Below are 20,473 nucleotides of genomic sequence, written 5' to 3'. Positions count from 1 at the left end.
AGATAATATATCCCCAAGGCCAAGAACAGAATATGTGGCCTTCTGTAAAAGGCCTCTCAGTGTTAAAGGTACAGGATCTGTCTCTCACCCAGCATCAGATTTCCTACAGACGTGATGCTTTCATAGCCTGATCTCTGCAGCTCCTGCTCCTCCTCCTCTCTGAGCTCCTCCTGCTTCTCTTTTCTCCAGCTCTGAAAAGTGAAATCAATCAAACAATAATTAAAAATCACCAAAAAATCATATTCAACTGTAACATTAGACAATGGAAGGTATCATTGATACTGCACATCAGGCATTACATATGCCATTAGAGAGAACTCTAACTTTCCCAGTTTCAAAAAAATTAAAAACACTGATGTTTCACCACATAGATTTTTAAAATCACTTTTAAGTTACCATCAATTCAACTCAACATTGCCTGCAGATGTTTCACATTAAAAGCCTGCATGGAAAGGGAAGGACTGTGCTCTCTGTGCCACTGGAAGGCTTTTGTTAGTTACTGGTTCAAACGTGTTTTAGATCAGGATGTTCTTTTCAACAGCCTGTGTATAAGAAAAACAAAGAATGGTCTGAGTAATGTATCTGACCATGTTCATGCCTTCATGACCACAGTTCACCATCTTCTAATGGCTCCTTCCAGCAGGATAATGCTCCATGTCACAAAGCTAAAGTCTCAAACTGGTTTCATGAACAAGACAGTGAGTTCAGTGAACTTCAGCGGCCTCCCCAGTCTCCTGGGTCACCTGGATCCAGTAGACCGCCGGGATGTGGTAGAACAGGAGACTGAGTGTGGAGCTCCTGATGAAGAGCTCAGTCAGTGTGTATTTTTTAAATGATCAAGTAGAGTTAAATCTAATTACCAAGCAGCCTGCGCAGCCTGAGCTTTACAAACAGTGCCCACAGTGATATTTTGTTCCGTGTTCCACCATGTTTTGTCTGTGTTGTGCAACTTTCAACCAACAGTGGCACAAAAGTGTGGTATCGTCCTGAGATGGAGACTCTGCTACACCTACATCTTGATACATAATTTGCAAAAACCTTTTTGAAGTTACGTCCTTGAATACAGTTACTTAAGAGTGATCCAAACAAGGGCAAAGAAGAAGAAACTGGACACAGTGAATGAATGAGAACAATAGTTATTATCCAGAGGAAGTTTTCTGAGCATGACGGGACTCTGCTGTTGTACTGATGGGTTAGTGCTGAGGAAAATTACACTGAATTTATCAGGATAACAGGTAAACATGGAGGAGGTGTTGAGTTTGTATCAACAGCAAATTAAAACAGGAACAGACCAGAAAACAGAAGGATTATTACTGAAACGCAGGAACTCTCACCTGCTCTGGAGCAACCCAGCCAGAGGATGAGCGCTTCCACTCCTCCCATGACGGAGGTGGTTTCCTGGGGAGAGAGCCCATCCTCTCCTCTTTTCTCTCCTCTGTCTTCACCTCTTCCTGCTCCTCGTCCACAGCCATCTCCCTGCCCTCCTCTACAGGCAGGAGGTCCGAGGTCAGGGAGGTTGTGGTGTAGCGAGGCAGACCTCCATCCAGGATCAACTCTGGCTCCTCCTCTTCCTCATCTTCTTCTTGTCGAAGGGCTACAGGCAGGCTGGAGCTGTCATCGAAACCCTGAGACACAAAAACAAAAACAGTGCAACAACATTAACCTCAAAATACAAAGGTCACAGCAGAGAGACAGTGACTGAGACAAACACAAACATTTTTATTTTCCTCTTTAAGACACAGTGAAAAAGATGTGTCGATGTTTCAGCACAAAAATAAATAACATCAAAACTAACTAAGCACTCACACTTACTGTAACTGATTAGACAGCATGTGCTGTTATCACCTGCATGTCTGATCTGAATGAATCAAACAGCTGGATCATGTTCATCACCCCACGTCAAAAAAAAGAAAAAGGCATTCCTCTTTCCCTTCATTTCAAAAGGTTTGACAACGACATTTTGTAAAAAAGTCGGAAAGATTAAATAAAAAACACCAATGCAGATGATTTCATCAGTCCAGTGGATCTTGCTTTCTGTACTTCTGGACACCTCTGCACCTGTACGGCAGGTAAATCAACAGAACCGACTCAGTAAATCAGTAAAACTGAAGGATCCAGAAACTTTGAGCCGTTTACTTTCAGCTCGTCTCCTCAGTGATGAAACGAAAGTGAAAAAACGCAGCTCACACTAAATCTAAAACTTGACTCACTTTGAACATTTGCCTTTATCTCTGAACACATAAAGGTTTTCTCCAACTCCCCAAAGAGCCTTCCTCAGCAGATACTGAAGGGGTATCCTGTTCTTAACATTACGATGCAGACATTAGCCCGCGCCGGGAAATATTAATGACAACACTTAGGCTAATTTCCATCGACGAAGCCTCATCTTCAAGGACTCTGTTCCTCTTCTTTTAATTTGGGCCCGGGAAGCTGGCCCATCACGGCCATATAATGGAGGTGAGGAGCAGACAGCGGCAGCAGCAGAGAGCTCATAACGCTAACAGGATGTTCTGCAGACTGATGTGTATTGGCCGTGACTGCCTGGCCTCATATTCATAAGATTTAAAGACGTTGTCATTTAATATCTCAGCCATTAGACGATGAGGACAGTTGAGATGACGAGTCGGCTGGTTCAGACTCTCTGCAGAGTCTCAGGAGGCAGCAGGGGCTGCAGAGAGGCTCAGATGTGGGGTCCAACTCAAATTAGACTACAGGCCTGAGGGATTCTGGCTCATATCAAGATCTTGACTGCACTGCTAGAAGTTGTGATTTAGATGTTTGTTTGTTTTTTTTTCTTTTTTTTTTTTTACTGCACACTTGGAATCTAAGGTTTGGATGAAACCTATGATAACCGGGGTTATGTGACCGATGGTGGTAGCTGAGTGCGCACTAATGCTAGCAAGCTTCTCCATAGGATCTTATTATTCTCACAGTGTAAATAATGTTAACCCAGTTGGAAAGCTACCTGAAAAGTGTCCTATTACAAGAACAAACACCCACACTGAAATCAGTCTTCAGCTGTCTGAAACATGTCACCTCAATCAAACTGGACTGGACAGGGATCTGAGCATGAAGGCAAAGATCTCTATTTACTGGCTGAGTTACATTCCAACCTCCACCTACTGTTTGGTTATGAGGACTGGGAAGAGACAAGAAGAATGAGACTGCAGATTCAGGTGGACAAAATGAGTCTTCTCTGCAGGGTGTCTGGGCTCAGCCTCAGAGATGGGCATGGAGCTCAGGTGTCTGAAAGGAGCTCACGATAGACGTACTGGTCCTGGACTAAACGCAGTCAGGTGAGGTGGTCAAGAGGACCAGTACTTCTGTTGTGAGCTCCTCTCAAATATCTGAGCTCTGCGGCCATCTCTAAGGCAGAAAACCTGTAAAGCAAGGTGTCCAGGTGGTATCCTTAGATGTTTTCTGGGCAAGTGGGAGACGGAAAAGAACCAGAGCACACTGGAAGGATTATATACCCAATCTGGCTGAGGAAAACCTCAGGATCCCCAAGCTGGAGGATAAGGTTACATTACAGAGTCTGCTGCCAACACAACCAAGACCCAGGAAAGCAGCAGAGAAGTGATGGATCAATCATAGTTTATGTCTACGTGTGATTAAATATCCAACTGTAAAACCCCAGTTTACAGTTCTCCCCTACTGTCTGCCATATTTCTGAGGCAGAGGGGACATACTTTAAGTATCAGTTTAAACTGACAGATGAGGGGTCAGGCGATGCAATGGGAGGACAGTTCCAGTGCCAGTGTTTGACTTATAAAACTAGACTCACATGTGGCTCAATGTTTTTGTCTGTAACAGGACAATCAGTGAGTTATTTCAGATACAAACACACAGATGAAGTTTCAGTTTCTGTCTTAAACTAAAAGGGCTCCTCAAGAAATCAGAGAACAGAGGAATAAAAACCACATTACTGAAGTGAATAAAGAGACAGTGTCAGCGGCAGAAGTTTTTTTCACACCAACCAGAGTAAAGAGTGAAGTGGCAGTAAAGCTGATGGTTGTTACGGTGTTGTGGTAGTTACAGCTATGCCTGAGTGCTGTTTGCTGACTGTGAAGCTTGTTTTTTTCTCCTGTATTCATGTTTTAATCAGCTCTAACTTCACAGCACCTCTTCGTCTGCAGAGGGGATCAGAATAATGTGATGACAGCCTGTAACTACAGCAGCAGCAGCTCATTCCTGCAGCCGTCTTCTACATATGACCTCTAAAAGTTAACGAGGTGTGGATGTGTAACGGGGGTCTCTCTCTGGTCAGCAGGCTGGCGTGACAGAGAACGATCCGGCGGTGAAGTGACAGCGCCGACCCGACTGTCTTTATGGAAACCCATCAGAGACCTGTGGGCTGTGAAAAACCCTCTTCAGCCAAATGGGCTGCATATAAAACAGGAAATAAAACAGCAGCACAGAGGACGGCCCCAGCAGATACAGCAGGAGGACAGAAAGTAACACTGTAGAACACAACAGAGTACAGTGGAGTACACAGGTGAAGTGGTACACCTGCAGTAATGATGACCACAGCTGGAAGCTACGGACGGACTACGGAAACACTACGGACGAAGTGTTCTGTTTATGATGGTGGAACAATGGTGAAGTGTGGCCCCTGAAGTCCAATAAGATGACATTTGTTTTTCTTGTTATAAAGTGTGGATTAACTCACAAGTTAATAGCTGGATCAGAAATAATAATGGTGCACCCCTCCCTCTCCAAGTGCCAGTGTTTGGTTTGTCTGCGTGCATTTAAGGCCACTTCATGTCAGGTGCTTCTTAGACCCCGTGTCATCCATTACAGTCATGGATCGTACAACTTGTCGGGTAATGTCTCAAATATAATGCACAAGTTACCAGTTTAGGCACAATTCGATAATTTGAATGTAGAAGAATATGACATTCTTTGGAAGTTCACAGACTACTTCAACAGAACCCACTAAAATAGCTTTAACTGATAATAACGGCGACATTCACAGCACAGTGAACGTAAATACATCTGTGTTTGATGAAACTAATAAATCTAGAAGCCATTTCTCTCCAGACACAAGTGTCTGTGTGGATTTTTGAAACAGATTTTTAGGAAAACAGATTTCATGGTGTCAAATAAAAGCTTGCACACAAATGCCAAAAGAATGTCCATCAGAAAAAATAAAAAAACTGAACCATATGTGTTTGTGCAGACGTCTGCTTGAATTAAGGAAGAATAAAACATCATTTCCGTTTTTCATTCATTCTCAGTCCCAGAGGCTTCGTTATAATTAACAGTTTAATAAACAAGAAAAGCAGCAGATGAGTTCTGTCTGTGTCGCTCAACTCAACAGTACTGCAACAGTATTTACTGTGAGTACTGCAGTACTGAGTGTACTGATGCTGGAGGACCAGTGTCCTCAGAGTACCCCCCCAACCCTCTCCACCCCTCGACTCACTTAAGAGAGAGATGCTGCTGGTTGAGCTGATAGAGCACTTTATACCATCCAGCCATCCAGCTGAGTCAGCAGCTTCAGAGACAGAGAGGAGGGAGAGGAGAGGGAGAGAGAGAGGGTGAAAGAAGGTGAAAGAGAGGAGAGAAGAAGATGAAAGAGGAGAGAAGAGAAGGAGGGAGAGATGATAGAGGGGAGGGAAGGAAGGAGGTGAAACAGAGGAGAGAAGAAGATGAGCGATAACAGAAAAAACAAAGCTTCAGAGAAGGAAAAGACAGAAAACATGGCTTCCTGAAGAGAAGTGTGTGTTTTGTGACCCGCAGTACCACCTGCAGAACAAACACTGATTTATCACCCCCACAGAGACTCTGCCTTCAGTGCCTTCTGTCTGACTGTTAGTGAGATTTCACAGGAACTACTCAACAGACTTCTGGTGGATTTCACGGACAGTTCAGCCACGAGCCCAAGACAAACAGATTTGTTTTTGCTGCAGAAAGCTCCACAATGGCCATTTACACAGCAGCTTTGAAAACAGATTCCTTCTCTAAACTGAGTGAAAGTGGCATCTGAGGAAAACTGACCACATAACACATATTATTAGCTGGTTTTAGCTTATCACAGATATTAATCAATGCATATTTATTGACCAATAACAAAAAAATCAAAGTTAAAAAATGTCAGATATTTTTGAGGTAATTTAGAAACGGTCTCCAATACAGAGTCTGTAGAATGTCCCACTCAGAAGGGGCTTCTTGTTTGACTCGTGGTTCCGGCGTATGACGTTTAATTTGAAAATCCTTGGTTTCCTCTAAAATAACGTATAATGTACCGTACACCCTTCTTACACAGCAGCACACACAGTTTGTAAATTTATACTGTCTGACACTCTTTTCTGTTTCTAATCTTTCCTCTCTCTCTCTGCTTTGAGACTAAACATTAAATTATTAGTTTATTAGAAACACCTAACTGAAACTAAAGCCATCTAAATCCAACAGTCCTGTAATAAACCCTCCTTCGAGAAGGTTCTAATGTTTTAGAGGTGTTGATTCAACTGGAAGTATTATACAAGATATTCATAATATTTTGTCCAACCATATTAACAGGGTCACTGAGCCTTACAAACACCACATGCTGCCTTTGTCACACCAGAGCTTGTCTTCAGTTTTCTATCCTACTGTTTTACAGCAGCGTAAATTCACAGTGAACCTGCTGAAGGTTTCCACACAGATAAATCCAGTCTGAACTCTGCATCTGTTTCTCCTCATTCCTGTCATACACTACATATTTATTTACATTTATTTATTTCTCCATTTATTTTTCTTTATAGTCAAACGCTCTGGCAGCGCTGTTCGTCTGATATCCAGACCTATAAAGCAAACTGAAGTGAAATGAGTTAAGAGAGGAGATAAAGAGAAAGAGACAAGAGATTTAAGAGAGGAAGATGAAGAGAGATGGAGGGAAGAGGCAGTGAGGAGTAGAAAGAGGGAGGACAGAGGAGCAGGGAGTCAGGGAGGGAGGAAGGTAGTGAATAATGTGAAAGAGGAGAAAATCTTAATGGTCCAAGTAGTATGGGCTGATTTGATTAACATCTCAAAGAAAGAGAGAGTGAGAAGGAGGCAGATGACCACTGCCTCTGTCTAAAAGTTCTATATGTAACATTCAGAAAACCCATCTGTCCGTCCTCAGGATGTTAGGTGAACCTCAGTCAGCATCTGATGTTTGTGTGAGCGAGCATCCTGGGCATCGGCCAAAACAGACGTGACACACACGAGATTGAACGTGACTGACACCCTCCATCTTTAGACCCTCAATCTGGATTTGGGAAAAACTCTCCTGACAAAACCTGAGCTAGCTCCATTGCATGATGTAGACTGTGACATGCAGGTGAAAGTCTGCAAAAGCCTAGTAAAATGGAAGTGGACCTTTAGTAGATTACTTTGGCACATGTGCAGAACCAAAGCTCATGAATGAATCTCCCTGCTCAAATAGAGATCATAAACTTCATGGATGTATATGGGCATTAACCTGTCTGAGTCTAATGGTGTGTGTGTGTGTGTGTGTGTGTGTGTGTGTGTGTGTGTGTGTGTGTTACCTTTGGTTCAGGCAGCTGAGTGTTGTTGACACACACCTGGCTGCTGTCCTCCCTGCTCTTCTCTGGTCCCTCCACCTGCACAAAGATCAGCGTATAATCATCTCTGTACGAAACAGAAGCTGCTGCTGCTGCTCAGGTTCATTCACATTCTCTGATCTCCACCAACAACCAGAAGAACTCAACGCACAACCAGAAGAGGACTGAAGAGCTGTGAGCCAAGGAGGGTTAAGAGTCTGCTGGTTTCCTTCCAACAAAACACTATTACAATAACGTTTGGATCTAAAAGTACTAGGTCTGGACCTAAAACTAGAAGGTCAGGGCCCCAAAGACCAGTGGTCGAGATCTGCTACTAGAAGGTTTAGACTTAAACCTAGAAGATCTGGATCAACTCCAAGATGGTTTGGACCCAAAATAAGGTCTGGCATATAGGCTTAGACATATAGGGTTAAAACTAAAAGCAGAGGGTCTGGACCTAATTTACAGGGTCTGGACCAAGAGACAGAAGTTCTACATTGTTTAAGCTGGTAGGTTTAAACAAGCAATTAGAAGACCTGGACCTAAAAGGAGGAGGTCTGGACTTACCACGAGAGGCTTCCGGATACCCAGGTGGACTATGCCAGGTGGAGCAGATTTCAAGACCTCCACGGCCTGGGCCAAGGTGAGCAGGTCCAGCTGGGTCTGGTTGACCGAAACCAGTTGGTCTCCAGGAAGGAGACCACCATGACGCTCTGCTGAGCCACCAGGAACCAGAGAACGAATCACCATCACACAGCGACCAGGATCTAAGGGGTCCTAGAGAGAGACAGACAGACAGAAAGGTAAAGAACATTTCATAGCCAGGTGTCACCAAAACGGAGAGAGAGGAAGAGTCAATGTTAGAGAAAGAAAGCAAGGAATGAAGATTTAAAAAAGGAAAAACAGAAAAAGTGAGATGGTGAGAGAACTGCAGGGGCAAAACTACTGAAACAAAAACAAGAACTCCCCTTTATTACCAATAATCAATCACCTACATCTACATGATTAAACTTTTGAAGCATCAAAATGTTCTGCAATGGGAAATCTGATCCTAGACCATGAGCAGTGATCCTCCATGACTCCACCAACACAGGAGAGGCAGTCAGAGAGAGGAGGGGTCTCAGCAACAGAGGGAGGCAGAGCAGCAGAGAGACAGGCAGGGGGAGACAGAGACCAGACAAATGACAGAAAAGCCATTTACACAAACACACAACAACACACATACGAACATGCAGAGGTGAGGTCGATAGAGGAAGAGGCTTCATTTTCTAATCATCCAACTTCACAGCAAACTACAATAAGGAGATCAAAGGTCACAGCACTCAAAGAAGAGATGGAAGAATCAGATCGGTGGAAATGAGAGGACAGAGGCTGGATCTGACAAGAGGAAAAAAACAGATTTCAGCATCTGAAGGAGAACGAGACGCGACTTTAGAAGAGATTTAAATGTTGAAACTGAAATCTATCAGTACACAACAACCGTTTCCAATATCCTGACTGTCAACAACCAGAGACATTAAGAGTTTCAAGACAGGAGCTGGAACATGTGAAGACACAGTAATTTCATGCTGCATCAGAGAAATTCAGGACTTGTTCAGCAGCAGGAGGTTGATGTGAACATTTACTACAGTCAGAGGCTCATTTTAAACAAAGTCTGACATGATACAAACGCAGCATGACAGAACTATAACCACATGTTTTCCAGCCGGCTCTTTGAAGTTAAAGTAGCATCTAATATCACAACACAGTCAAGTTTCAGGCTGTTGTGATATTATTACATTGAAATCTGATCAGTGTTGAGTGTTAATGTGTTTGTAACCTTTGGTGCTCTGTTTGCTCTGAGTGTGTTTTCTTTTGTACACCATCAATCATCACAATGGTACTGTATATACTGTACATGTACTGTATGTAGTTTAGATCATTGCTCCTACAGGTAAATAAAGAACTTTCACACTCAACTTACAAGTATTATCAGAAATATCAGTATGTAAAATCTTAAAGAACATCATCTTGTTACAAACCTGTGACATAAAGTTTACTGTAGCACTTAGATGTCCACTGAGGAAATGGATATCAGTCAATGATGAGATGCATTTGTGTTTTGTGTTTTTTGAAGTTCTGAAGTTAAATAAAATATTACAAGAACTCTGGAGGAAGTAACAATCCACCAACTTTCTCCAAAAATACAGAAGGAAAACTTTGGCTGTCCTTAAACAGCCCCCCATCTCTGCTTCATCTGTTTAACCAGAGTAACCAGGAAGACGGCCTGGTCCTGGCACAATCCAAACCCCTCAGAGACTCATATACCAACCATAAAACCCTCTCCTGGTTAGAGTGGATGTACATTTTGTGAATTCCCCTGTGTTGAACCCTGGGCATCGCCCGCGCTGCAGTATGAGCTGCTGTGCCAAGTTTCAGGCTGCTAGAACAAAGCCACGCTGTATTTTTAGACTGAACAACATGGCTACAGGTGGTGAGGAGTCAGAACTCAAGTCCTCTACTCCTACAAGATCCTCCGGAAAAAGAAAGGCCTCTGCTGTCAAAAAGTGGAGAAATCAGAAAAACGTAGGAGAACGTGTGGAAAAAAGAAATTAAAAATGTACTTTGCCAAAAGTACAGATAGCGATGAGGACGTTTTGGGTTTTTTTGGATATGTAGGTTGCAGGGTGTCTACACAGAGTTAGACTTTGTAAGACCTTTATGATGCCTGTTAGATGGAAATTCAGGATGAATTTACAACTGAAATAAACACGGAGTCAAAGTATTTTTAGGAGCTCTGAGATCGAACTTTAGATTTTATATTTTTATTTTTTATTTTTCCTCTCAGAGCCTCTGAGCTCTGATAATATGAAAACATTTCCAATACTTTTTCCATTTTCTCCTAAAGAATATATACAATTTATGAACAAAAATATATGGACACCCCTGTCTATATCATTTTGGCCCAAGTCTGTTTATCCTGGCTTGGAAACCTTGAAGCCAAATCTTATTGATCCAGCACACAGTGACATTTCAGACAGCACTGTTCTTTGTTGTGTTTGTCTCCTTCCTGTTTCAACATGACAGAGCTGCCATGCACAAAACCAACTCATGAAGAAATGGTTCTCCCAGTTTGGTGTGGGAGAACGTGACTATTCTGCACAAAAAGCATCAGAGCTGTCCAAAAACCACACCGGTCCAAATATGAGGGTTTTTTTCCCTGGATGTTACATTTGAAAACATGGGGTCGTATTATATATTCAGTCGTTTTAACAAGGTCCCACAGAAATAACAACTGCTCACGCTCAAGTGACAGCGCCCTCTAGTAGTCTTTGGATTTATGATACTTCCAGCAGGGAAGAAAAAGAACCCGAAGCAAACCTGAAGCACAAAAGGTCTTATTTCTGGGGCAGTGATTTGTAGCAGTGTTGGATGGCAGTGACCACACTGAGCAGTCAGATCACAAAACACTTCCTGTTGTCCCGAAGGGCGGTTTTCTCATTTAACGTGGAGGATTAAGCTGACGAAGCACTATAACAATTACAATTTGCCTCTCATTCACCTGGCCACACACACACACACTCACATCTCAAAGTGGGATCGGTGCTTTGAGGGCAGAGGGGGGATCAAACCACCAAACCTATGGTTAATAGATGACTAAAGCCGCCCTGCGCTGAGACCTTCAAGATATACATTTATTCAAATACATATTTTTAAATATTCAATTAAAAGTTCACCATTAACCTGTTTTAGAGAAAGTTAACACCAATGGGAGGATGCAGCAATATTTGGCAGACGTTCAGTGATGAAAGTGACCTTGTCACACCTGAACACTGACCTTGTGATGGATCTGATTTAGTTTGATCAAATTCCACAGACCTTTTTTCACACGAGACATTTTTGGCTCAGGAAAACCACACGTGGCATTTATAACATTAAAACAGCTGCAGTCCATTTGGGTGAGCCAGTTCCAGGGTCCTGGTGGGATGTACACTGGCTTACTGGGACATCTGATGGAACTGAGACACCCTTAACTAAAACTCTTTCACCTGTGTTTTCCTGCGTTAAAAAGTGAAAATGTCTTCTGTGAAAAAGTTCTATCTAACATGAGTAACGGATGAGAATATCTGTTTTTTATAGAAAGTCCTGATTTTTCTCTGCTACTCTGCAACGTGCTACTTCAGGGTTTCTCTTCTTAGAAAAGATCTGAATCTTTGATAACACATTTTTCAGGTATGAAACTGGTCACATTTTAAAGGTGTCAGGTTTTAGTGGAAACTATCAGCCTGAGTCCAGACAGACAGATCTGATCAGCTCTTCTCTTATTGCCTCCAACTATCTTTCACTCAACTCTGACAGCCGGGGAGTCAGTAACAGGAAACACTTTGGCAGGAACACCGTCCTGACATGCCCTTGGGCGAGAGATATAAAGGAAAAAGAGAGAGAGAGAGAGAGAGAGAGAGAGAGAGAGAGAGAGAGAGAGAGAGAGAGAGAGAGAGCTACAAAAGGGGGAGTGGGGGGGTGATCTTTTAATAGGCCAGTACAGAGCAATAATTTTTTCTTAAATATACACTAATAATGTAGTGGAAACAGTAGTAAATACTGTTTGCTTTACAATAATAACCAGGAGCACGTGAATAAAAAAAAAAAAAAAAAAAGTCTGATGAGATAAAGTAAACGAAATCAGACATGATGTGTGGGGACAATGTGTGTCTGTTCTGCTGGATCTTCGTGAGGACCTGGTGAGTTTTAGACCTGGACCATGAGGACGTTTTTGAATAGTGGGTACATTTCTACAACAAGAATATTTCTGGAAGTGAAGATAATTTTGCAAAGGATATTTGCATGTATATTTTTGCTTAGGACAGTGAGTGAAAGTGACAGTAAGTGACAGATGTTAGGACAATTAGGAAATTTTATGTTCCCACTTTTGTGAGTGAGATATTTTATCATACGTACTTTATGTTTCTGTGGAAAAGAGAGGATAGCTGTGTTTGGTCCTGGCTACTTCAAAAGACGGTTTCAGAGTTCAAACTTGCTGTCAGGGCTGTGGTCAGAGTTAGTGGGTAGGAGATGTATTATGTCAGAGAGGGTCCTCATAAATGAACAACCACAAACGTATGTGTGTTTGGTTCTGGCTGGTCTCTGAACAGAAGCTGCATTGTCCAAATCTGAGGCTGAAGCCAAGACCAACCAGCCATGACACACACGCACACACGCACGTACACGTACACACACACGCATACACACGCAGAGGTGATGTCATCATGCTGCCTCTACAGTGAATTCAGACATTAATGGTTGTAGGTTTGAGACGTCGCAGCTGCTGCTGAAGCTGAAAAGAGGCTGAATGAACTGTGATATATGAGATTATGTGATTACTTACAAAATAAACACACAATCCACCTGTAGAACCAGAGTGTGAATCACTTTACACTGAAAACTGCTGACCATGAACTCTGTGGATCATTAAGAGCAGTGTTGACTTTTTTTTTGGTAAAATCTGTTACTGCTGAGTTTTCTGTTATTTAAAAAAAAAGGTAAGAGGGAAGATTTTTTTTGGTTGAACTGTCCCAGCAGTACTGTAAAACACAAATGAAATGTTTGCTCCTGAGGTGCTGTTATTAATGTTAATAAGTGTTTCAAAGCGTTCTCTCTGACTCTTAATTTCCTTCAGTCCAGTCCTTACACTGAACGGCTATTGCTGAAAAACAGTTTTGATGTCATGACAATATTAAGGAAGAAACTGAGGTCCCACCACAGGCCACCTATCCAGGAGATCCTGTCCTGAGTTTTGAGCAAAGTTAAAGTAGTTTCAGTCCATTGATCCCAGGCTGTCAGCAGGCCAACAACACTCCAATATATCCTGATTACCTCCTCCTTCAACCATCCATCTAAATATATCTATCTACATGTGTGTTTGTCTATCTGTATTTAACCCATCTAGTCTCCTCTTGTCTCTTTAGCCTGTTGTCCTGGTAACTGTCTCAGTGGAGAGACAGACTTTCCTTTCAGATGGTGTGAAGAATCCACATTCTCTGAAAACGCCCTCAAATGTCTGTCAGCTTCTTAAATCAAAGATTCTTGAGGTTTTCAGACTTCAATGTATCACTGTACAATTAATATAATTCATAATAATGTCATTAATATAATATAGTCATCATCAAAGCCTACACTGCTTCCTTCATAGTTTCTACCAGGATCCCAGGTGCCCCTTCTTTAGGAGAACTCAAGGCAGACCCAGAAGGACTGTCTCCACCTCAGGTACGCCTCTCATTGGCTCTTATTGCATGTGATTTGTGCTAAAGTCCTGCTGCACCTGAGATCTACAGTTTCCTTTACACTTTGACAAAGTTGAGCTCCCACCCAAGTCACTGCCAGGATGGCGGGATGTGGTGACACAGACACTTCAGTCCTGTTTACAGAGACTATGAATCTAAAGTCTGATGGTAACGAACCTGAACTGTCTGAATTATCTGATGATAATTTCAATGTGTTTTCTGTGTCCACTGTCCAGCTCAAGTTTCCAGTGAAACCACAGCCTAGTTCACACTGGGAGTTCCAGTAAACGATAATCTGTCCAGTTGGGATGATTACAAAGCCTCACAGCTGCAAAATCACCAGGGGTCTCACTTCATTTATCTCTGTTAGGAGGCCGCTGGGGCCCCAGACCCACAACACCTTCTGCCGCTCAGTCTACCAGACTGTCTGCCGCCACACTCCTGGTCCTGACCTCTGTGAAACACTCAGAGTATGTCTTCATGCTCATCATGTGTCTGGTAGAAAGTGTCAGGAGGTGAGGAAAGGAAGGAGGACAGTGAGGGACGGATGGAGGAATAAAGTGAACCAGTGGACATATGTTTCCTCCTGTCTCCGTTAAACTCTGATCTGGTTGGATCAGGTTTGAATCTGTAAAAATGGTGGACACTAAACACACAGCTGTTAATTATTGTTATTAAAGACATAAGCACACTGAAGACATGAGACAGACACTCAGCAGCACTGAAGGTAACGTCCAGTAAACAACCAACCTGCTGCTGTTCATGGTGCTTTTAGTGTACTTGATGTCAGTTCATCTACAAAGCTACGCAAAGCTAAGTTTCTCAGGTCACAGTTAATTCTGTTTATATCCACGGGAAATATTCCAACACTGACAGCGTTCCAGCAAAGTTTGTCATTATTAATACTTGTGAGAATATCGTGAAAATTTCGCAGCATTAAAAATTTGATACCAGCACACTGCTAATAAATACACACACTCCTACTTACACACATCACACACTCACAAAGAAACATACACACACACACACACACACACACACAGCCTAAAGCACAAGAGATCAGATTCCATCTTACCACATGTAAATGAATTTGAAGAGTTAATTTCTCATTTCTTATCAAGTAGTTCAAATGTTGTCTTCTAAAGAAAAACACACAATAATGATCTTCACCACACACACACACACACACACACACACACAGACGCCTTCAGGGCAGGTACTGTGCGTGCAGACTGACATGGATGTGGACCAACAGGGAGTTAACCTGGAGCTCCCTCCACTGCCTCAGCTGGATCAGACGGGGGGGGGGGGGGGGCAGAGGTCTTGGAGGTGAAGCTGTGCCTAGAGATAAAGTGCTGAGGCAGGGTGGGGGGAGATAAACACAGCAGACCAGGGTTTCCCAAATTTACTCCCCAGACAGTGATGATTCTAAACAGGGAGTCTGGGACTGTCTCCCTTACAAACCCATCAGAAAATGTTTAGTACAAAAGGACATGTTGATTTTATTTCAGTTTTCAAGATTTTAAAGGAATAAGTCACTATTTAGTGAATAATTCACTATTTTCTCTGAAAACAGAGAAACAAGATCTCTGAAGCCCAATAATCAGCATGAGGGATCAGATCTGGGTATTGTAGTATTTGAATCCATCCACCAAACTGACAGAAACATAACTGAAACTGATATGAGTCACATTATCCAGCAGACTCCTGTGTGTAGAACACAGATCAGATCTGCAGCGTCAGAGTCACGTCTGATGTTCCTGAAGTCAAACCAGTGACTGCTCAGAAAGAAGCAAACTGATGGTATGATTTTGAAAAATGATCAAGTTGAAGTCATATTTTTTGCAGTAAATGGAGTAAAATCAAGCAAAAATAACATCACAGTTTTGAAAACAGACTTTCCAGATAGGAAACATGATGCTGTGTCATGTTTTGTTGTGTGACACTGGGAGCAGCAGACAAACAGAGAAGAAGAACAGATCCCGCCGATCTGTGAGCAGCTCCGTCACTCTCTTACACTCAGAAACCTCCCTGTACTGTCTGCACAGACAGTTTGCTGTTTATTTTCCATCAACAAACCACAGAGAAGTGAGCTGAGCTGTGCCCAGTCACAGCTTCACCATGTGTTGACCATGAACCAACCACAGGGAGGTAATTACCTCTGTGTGGGTGTGTTTCTGTGCGTACCTGTCACACACAGAGGCACGAGAACTCACATTTTATAACTGCAAGAAACAGACTGATCTAGACTGAACCACCTCTTTGGTCCGGACTGAAAATATCAACAAGTACTGAATGGACTGCATAAAATTCTGTAGGGGCATTAGGTTCGTTTTCACTGTGAGAACTTCCCCAAGGAAGAGGAACCTTTTGAGTAACTCAGTTCCTCCAGCTTGTGGTTTGTGGTCAACAATAATGAAGATGGAGCAGCTGAAGAGATTTTAAAATTGATGGACCTACAACAAAGTCCAGGCTTTGTTGTCCAGTTTATGTACAAATGAAGTGAAAGGCGATGATGTAAGTTTAGGTTGAGAAGCGCTCATAGTCCCAACAGAACAAATCCTATAGACTTCACTGAGCCCTGCAGTGCCATCAGTGGAATACCTCTCCTGATTTGTTTTACAGTGGAGGTGGAATATTTCACGTGAACAAAAAACCACCACGCAGCATAAAAAGGACGATGAGAGGGGGGAGGAGAAAGAGGAGGAGAACAGCGCTGTTGTTGTTACCTGGTAGTCGAGGATGCTGAAGCCGAGGCCTTTGTCTCTCTGCTTCTGCAGCTCCAGCACCTGGACATCAGGAGACCACAGAGCCAGCTCTTCTTCATCTTCATCCTCAGCCTCGTCTTCATCTTCTTCTTCCTCCTGGCTGTGTTGAATCTTCTCCTCCTTCGGCACCTCCTCCACAGGGGATGTCTGCTCCTGACAGAAGTGACCAAAGACTGTCAGACTGGATTAAAGCTCTTAGAGCAAAAGAAAATTGTAAATGTAAAGACTGAATATTCTGTTCAAAAACATTTACAATGTCACAGATGTTCATCGGTCTCTCAAAACCCACCCACTAACAGTGGTTTTACATCTCAAATTCAAAATCAAAGACTCTAATTAATCCAAAGTCATTCCTTTCAATCAAACTTCAAACCACAAATTTAAATTATGAATAGAATATGAATAAAAACCCTAAACATTAAATGGTGTCATCTATGTTTGGTGAAAACTTCTTTTGCTTCTTAACTGCTTGCACCAAAGCATTTTCATTTCATGGCTGTGCAGTGTCTAATTTGTGTATTTGTACGTGTTGTGTGAGCTGTAACACATCAGGTAAACAGTGTGAGTGGTTACCTGTCTCTCTGCCTGCTGCTGTTCACTGCTGTCGTCTCTCAGTGCTGTCTGACTGCAGAGCATCGACGACAGCTTCAGCTCGATCTGACAAATACACAACCCAACACAGCGGGTTCATGTTGGTTTGGATTAACTCTGTGTGTGTGTGTGTGTGTGTGTGTGTGTGTGTGTGGGGCCGTAATATATTTCAGTACTATCATTTATGGACTGCTTTTATGAGAACGTGTTAATATGTTTTCATTTGTTTTACTCATGTAAAAGAACAAACTTCATTGACAATCGTCAATTGTTATATAAATTATCAACACTGGAAAAACTGTTCCCAGATGTTCTTACCTCCTCCACACTTGGCTGTGATTGTCTTGCCGGTCCATGTCCTGGCTGTAATACTGGTTCTAGTTCAGGTTCAGACTCACGTTCAGATTCTGGTTCTGGTTCCAGATCAGAGGTCGGGTGTCGGCAGCAGACCAGAGTGAACGGGGGAGGAACTTCTTTGAGGAACGACACCACTTCTCGACGAGACTTACCATAGAGTTGGACATCATTCACCTGCACACACACAAACACACACCCAGGATCAGTAGCTATAAAGGGTTGAGGGACATTTGTTTAAAAGTGAAGATCAATACTGCTTTTGTTCCTCCATGATGAGCCCTCGTGGTAAAATATAAACACAAACAGTAGTGGATCCAGAGGTGAGCCTTGTGACACTCCATATGGAGTTCTTATTTTGTCACTGGGGATGATTTTGGAGGGACAGGTACAGGTATTGTATAGGGAGAGGTCAAACTGCCAGTCTAGTTCCACCAAAAGAGAAAATGTCCTGCTGTTGCAGGGACATTGTAGTTTTAGCAGCAGTTTGTGTAGAAGCTGTTGGTAACAATCAGTAAACAGAAAGGATTTTTTCTTTTACTTTTGACAGAGCTAAACTAGCTTCCCTGCCTCCAGCTTTTGAGCTAAAGTGAGACTTTCACATACTCAAACACTGAAGGATTTCCAAGATCCAAACTGCATTTAGTCTTGTGGCATTTTACATGTTTACCTCCAGAAGCTCGTCCTCTGGTCTCAAAACTCCATGTCTATCCACAGGGCCTCCAGGGACCACAGACGAGATATAATGGTGACCATCGAACGAGTCCAACTCAACACCGAGACGCAGAGTGTGAACGGGCAACAGCTGTATGTGACAACGCAAGACATCAGACAGAAGATGTACAGGATTAGATACAGATCCTATAATTCAGTTGTCAAACTCAAATGAATGCAGTCTAATTCAACAGTCCTGCAATAAATCCTCTCTTCACCAAGGTTCTGTTGAAACTGTTTTAGAGGTTTGGCTGTATGATGGTTTGCTTTCAGAGGATGTGATCTGTGCTGCTGCTGTTGAACTGTATTTGGTTCAACTGGAAAGTGTTACTGATATTCAGCCTACTCTCTGATAGAAAAGGGCTGGAAGAAGAGTGTGTCTCACATTGGAGGATTTCTGCAGCTCTGCATCATCTTCAATGACAGGATCCAACTTCACTACCTGAAAACACACACACACACAATATAAGGCAAGTTCACTGAGAAATAAAACTGTTCACAGCGTTATTTCTGAAATCATTGAATCAATCGTCTTTACAGCATTTTTTCACAGATGCCTCTAACGTTTGCACAGCAGAGTACAGCATAAGTAAACACTTCATCAGTGATGCACAATGGACATTATCAATGAATCTGCTCATCTGTGAGTATGTGTGGTCTCACCAGGACTTGATACAGTGGTCCAAGAGCCTGATCCCATTTAGCCCTCAGTTCTGCCTCTGTGGCTGTACACACACACACACACACAGATAGAGAACAGCCTGTGTAAGCAGTGGAACAGATGCAAAATTACAATTCAGCCATTAAAAAACAACAGCTTCCTGCAACTCATCAACTAAAACCTCCAGTACTGGGACACAACTCTGTGTACTGTAAGTGATGCAAATAAACAAGTAGTACTGCAGCAAAAATACAGTAGCACAGAGGCGTCATGTCTGGTACTACAGAAGACATGAGGACAGATGATGATATTTCAGAGTCTCTCACATACATGAAACTCAAGAAAGGCGACGGTGCTGGAAATGAACTGACTGAGGGTTCTAGACATAGAGTGAAGTTCACCTCTGGTTATTTTTTTATGGGAAACAAGTGAATTGGTTGGAAAGGCATTGTGGGATTCCAGGAAATGCAGGACCAGTGGTGTAGACAGGTGGGGGTCCAAAGATGAAATGCAGTCGTGCCATAGTGCTGCAGCCTAAACTCCAACTACACTGCAACAGGAGTACCATACTAACAGTAATGTATTCAGTATGTGACACAGCAGAACAGGTTCTCTTCTAGTTCTGCTGCAGTGCAGACAGGATGGCGGTCACCTCATTGGAATTGGTCAGAGGCAAAAAAGCTAAATAACTCAAATCTGAAGTGTAAAGTAAGCAACTTCAACCATGGAGAATCCGTGTTTAATGCATTTGTTCGCACACACAAAAATGTCTCAACAGCAACCCTTTTTTTTTTAAATCTCAGAGGAATAAATGGGTTCTCCAGAGAAGAGTGACTGCAGGAGTCTGGATGTGAAACACTGACAGTCAGAGCAGATTACAGAGCAGCCCTTTAAGAAAAAGCAGCTGAACAGTGGTCAGGCTGCTCTGTGAAGCCTTCAGGCTGGTTTTAGGGAGGAAAGCACCGCTGCTGAGCTAAAGAAAAACACCTCCATGTTCTAACAAATCTCTTCACATGTTGAGGTATTTTGCAGCAGGTCTGGCGGCGTTACAACAACAGCCTCTGATTAAATTAGCATTGCTAACCCCAGCCTTCACAATGCAATTAATCTGCAGCGTTTGGCTGAATAAACAGGGTAATACATCGCTGTGAGGCTGTCAGGCAGCTCGGACACTTTACATCTGTTGGCCGGGAGCAGGCAGGCGGCATGCTAAGTGTTAGCGTGGCATTTTGGCCACTTAGTAAAGCTAATGAGGAATAAAAAGAGAGAACATAATTCAGACAGCAGTGCTGTTAGTGGCTTGTGTTAACATGTCTGCAGGAGCTACTACACTTAGGAGGTTTTTTACAGGCCGATAATCGTGGCTCTAGATTTAAGGACAGTGTGATCAGTTTGTGCTCATTAAATGAAACCTCATTACATGACAGTAGATAAATGTTATGGTTCAGTCTCGTCAGGAAAAGTTTAATATTTTTTAGTTTTCCACATAACAACAAGTCTTGTCAGAGGAGTTGTACCTTTGGCTATAAACGCTCATTTACAACTGCAGCAGTTATTGTAGTTAACACCAAAAGACAGGTGAAATCAGGTGGAGTCTAC

The 20,473-nt window shown here is 42.6% G+C and overlaps 1 protein-coding gene across 1 annotated transcript in view; it reads right to left on the bottom strand.

Moving 5' to 3' along the window:
- Window positions 1-20,473, bottom strand: part of patj (PATJ crumbs cell polarity complex component) — an 83,434-nt gene that overhangs the window by 44,709 nt on the left and 18,252 nt on the right. Inside the window, exons 13-22 of the mRNA XM_041041008.1 lie at window positions 18,877-18,938; window positions 18,599-18,655; window positions 18,170-18,304; window positions 17,464-17,676; window positions 17,128-17,211; window positions 16,516-16,707; window positions 8,094-8,303; window positions 7,512-7,586; window positions 1,335-1,625; window positions 89-191 (exon numbers count right to left, since the gene is read on the bottom strand). Coding sequence (XP_040896942.1) covers window positions 89-191; window positions 1,335-1,625; window positions 7,512-7,586; window positions 8,094-8,303; window positions 16,516-16,707; window positions 17,128-17,211; window positions 17,464-17,676; window positions 18,170-18,304; window positions 18,599-18,655; window positions 18,877-18,938 — 1,422 coding nt within the window. The remainder of the gene's footprint in view (window positions 1-88; window positions 192-1,334; window positions 1,626-7,511; window positions 7,587-8,093; window positions 8,304-16,515; window positions 16,708-17,127; window positions 17,212-17,463; window positions 17,677-18,169; window positions 18,305-18,598; window positions 18,656-18,876; window positions 18,939-20,473) is intronic.

Source organism: Toxotes jaculatrix, chromosome 6 (genome assembly GCF_017976425.1).
Source record: "Toxotes jaculatrix isolate fToxJac2 chromosome 6, fToxJac2.pri, whole genome shotgun sequence".
In the NCBI taxonomy this organism is placed as follows: Eukaryota; Metazoa; Chordata; class Actinopteri; family Toxotidae; genus Toxotes; species Toxotes jaculatrix.
Note: the sequence above shows the minus strand (reverse complement) of the source record. Positions and strands in the feature narration are given on the sequence as shown.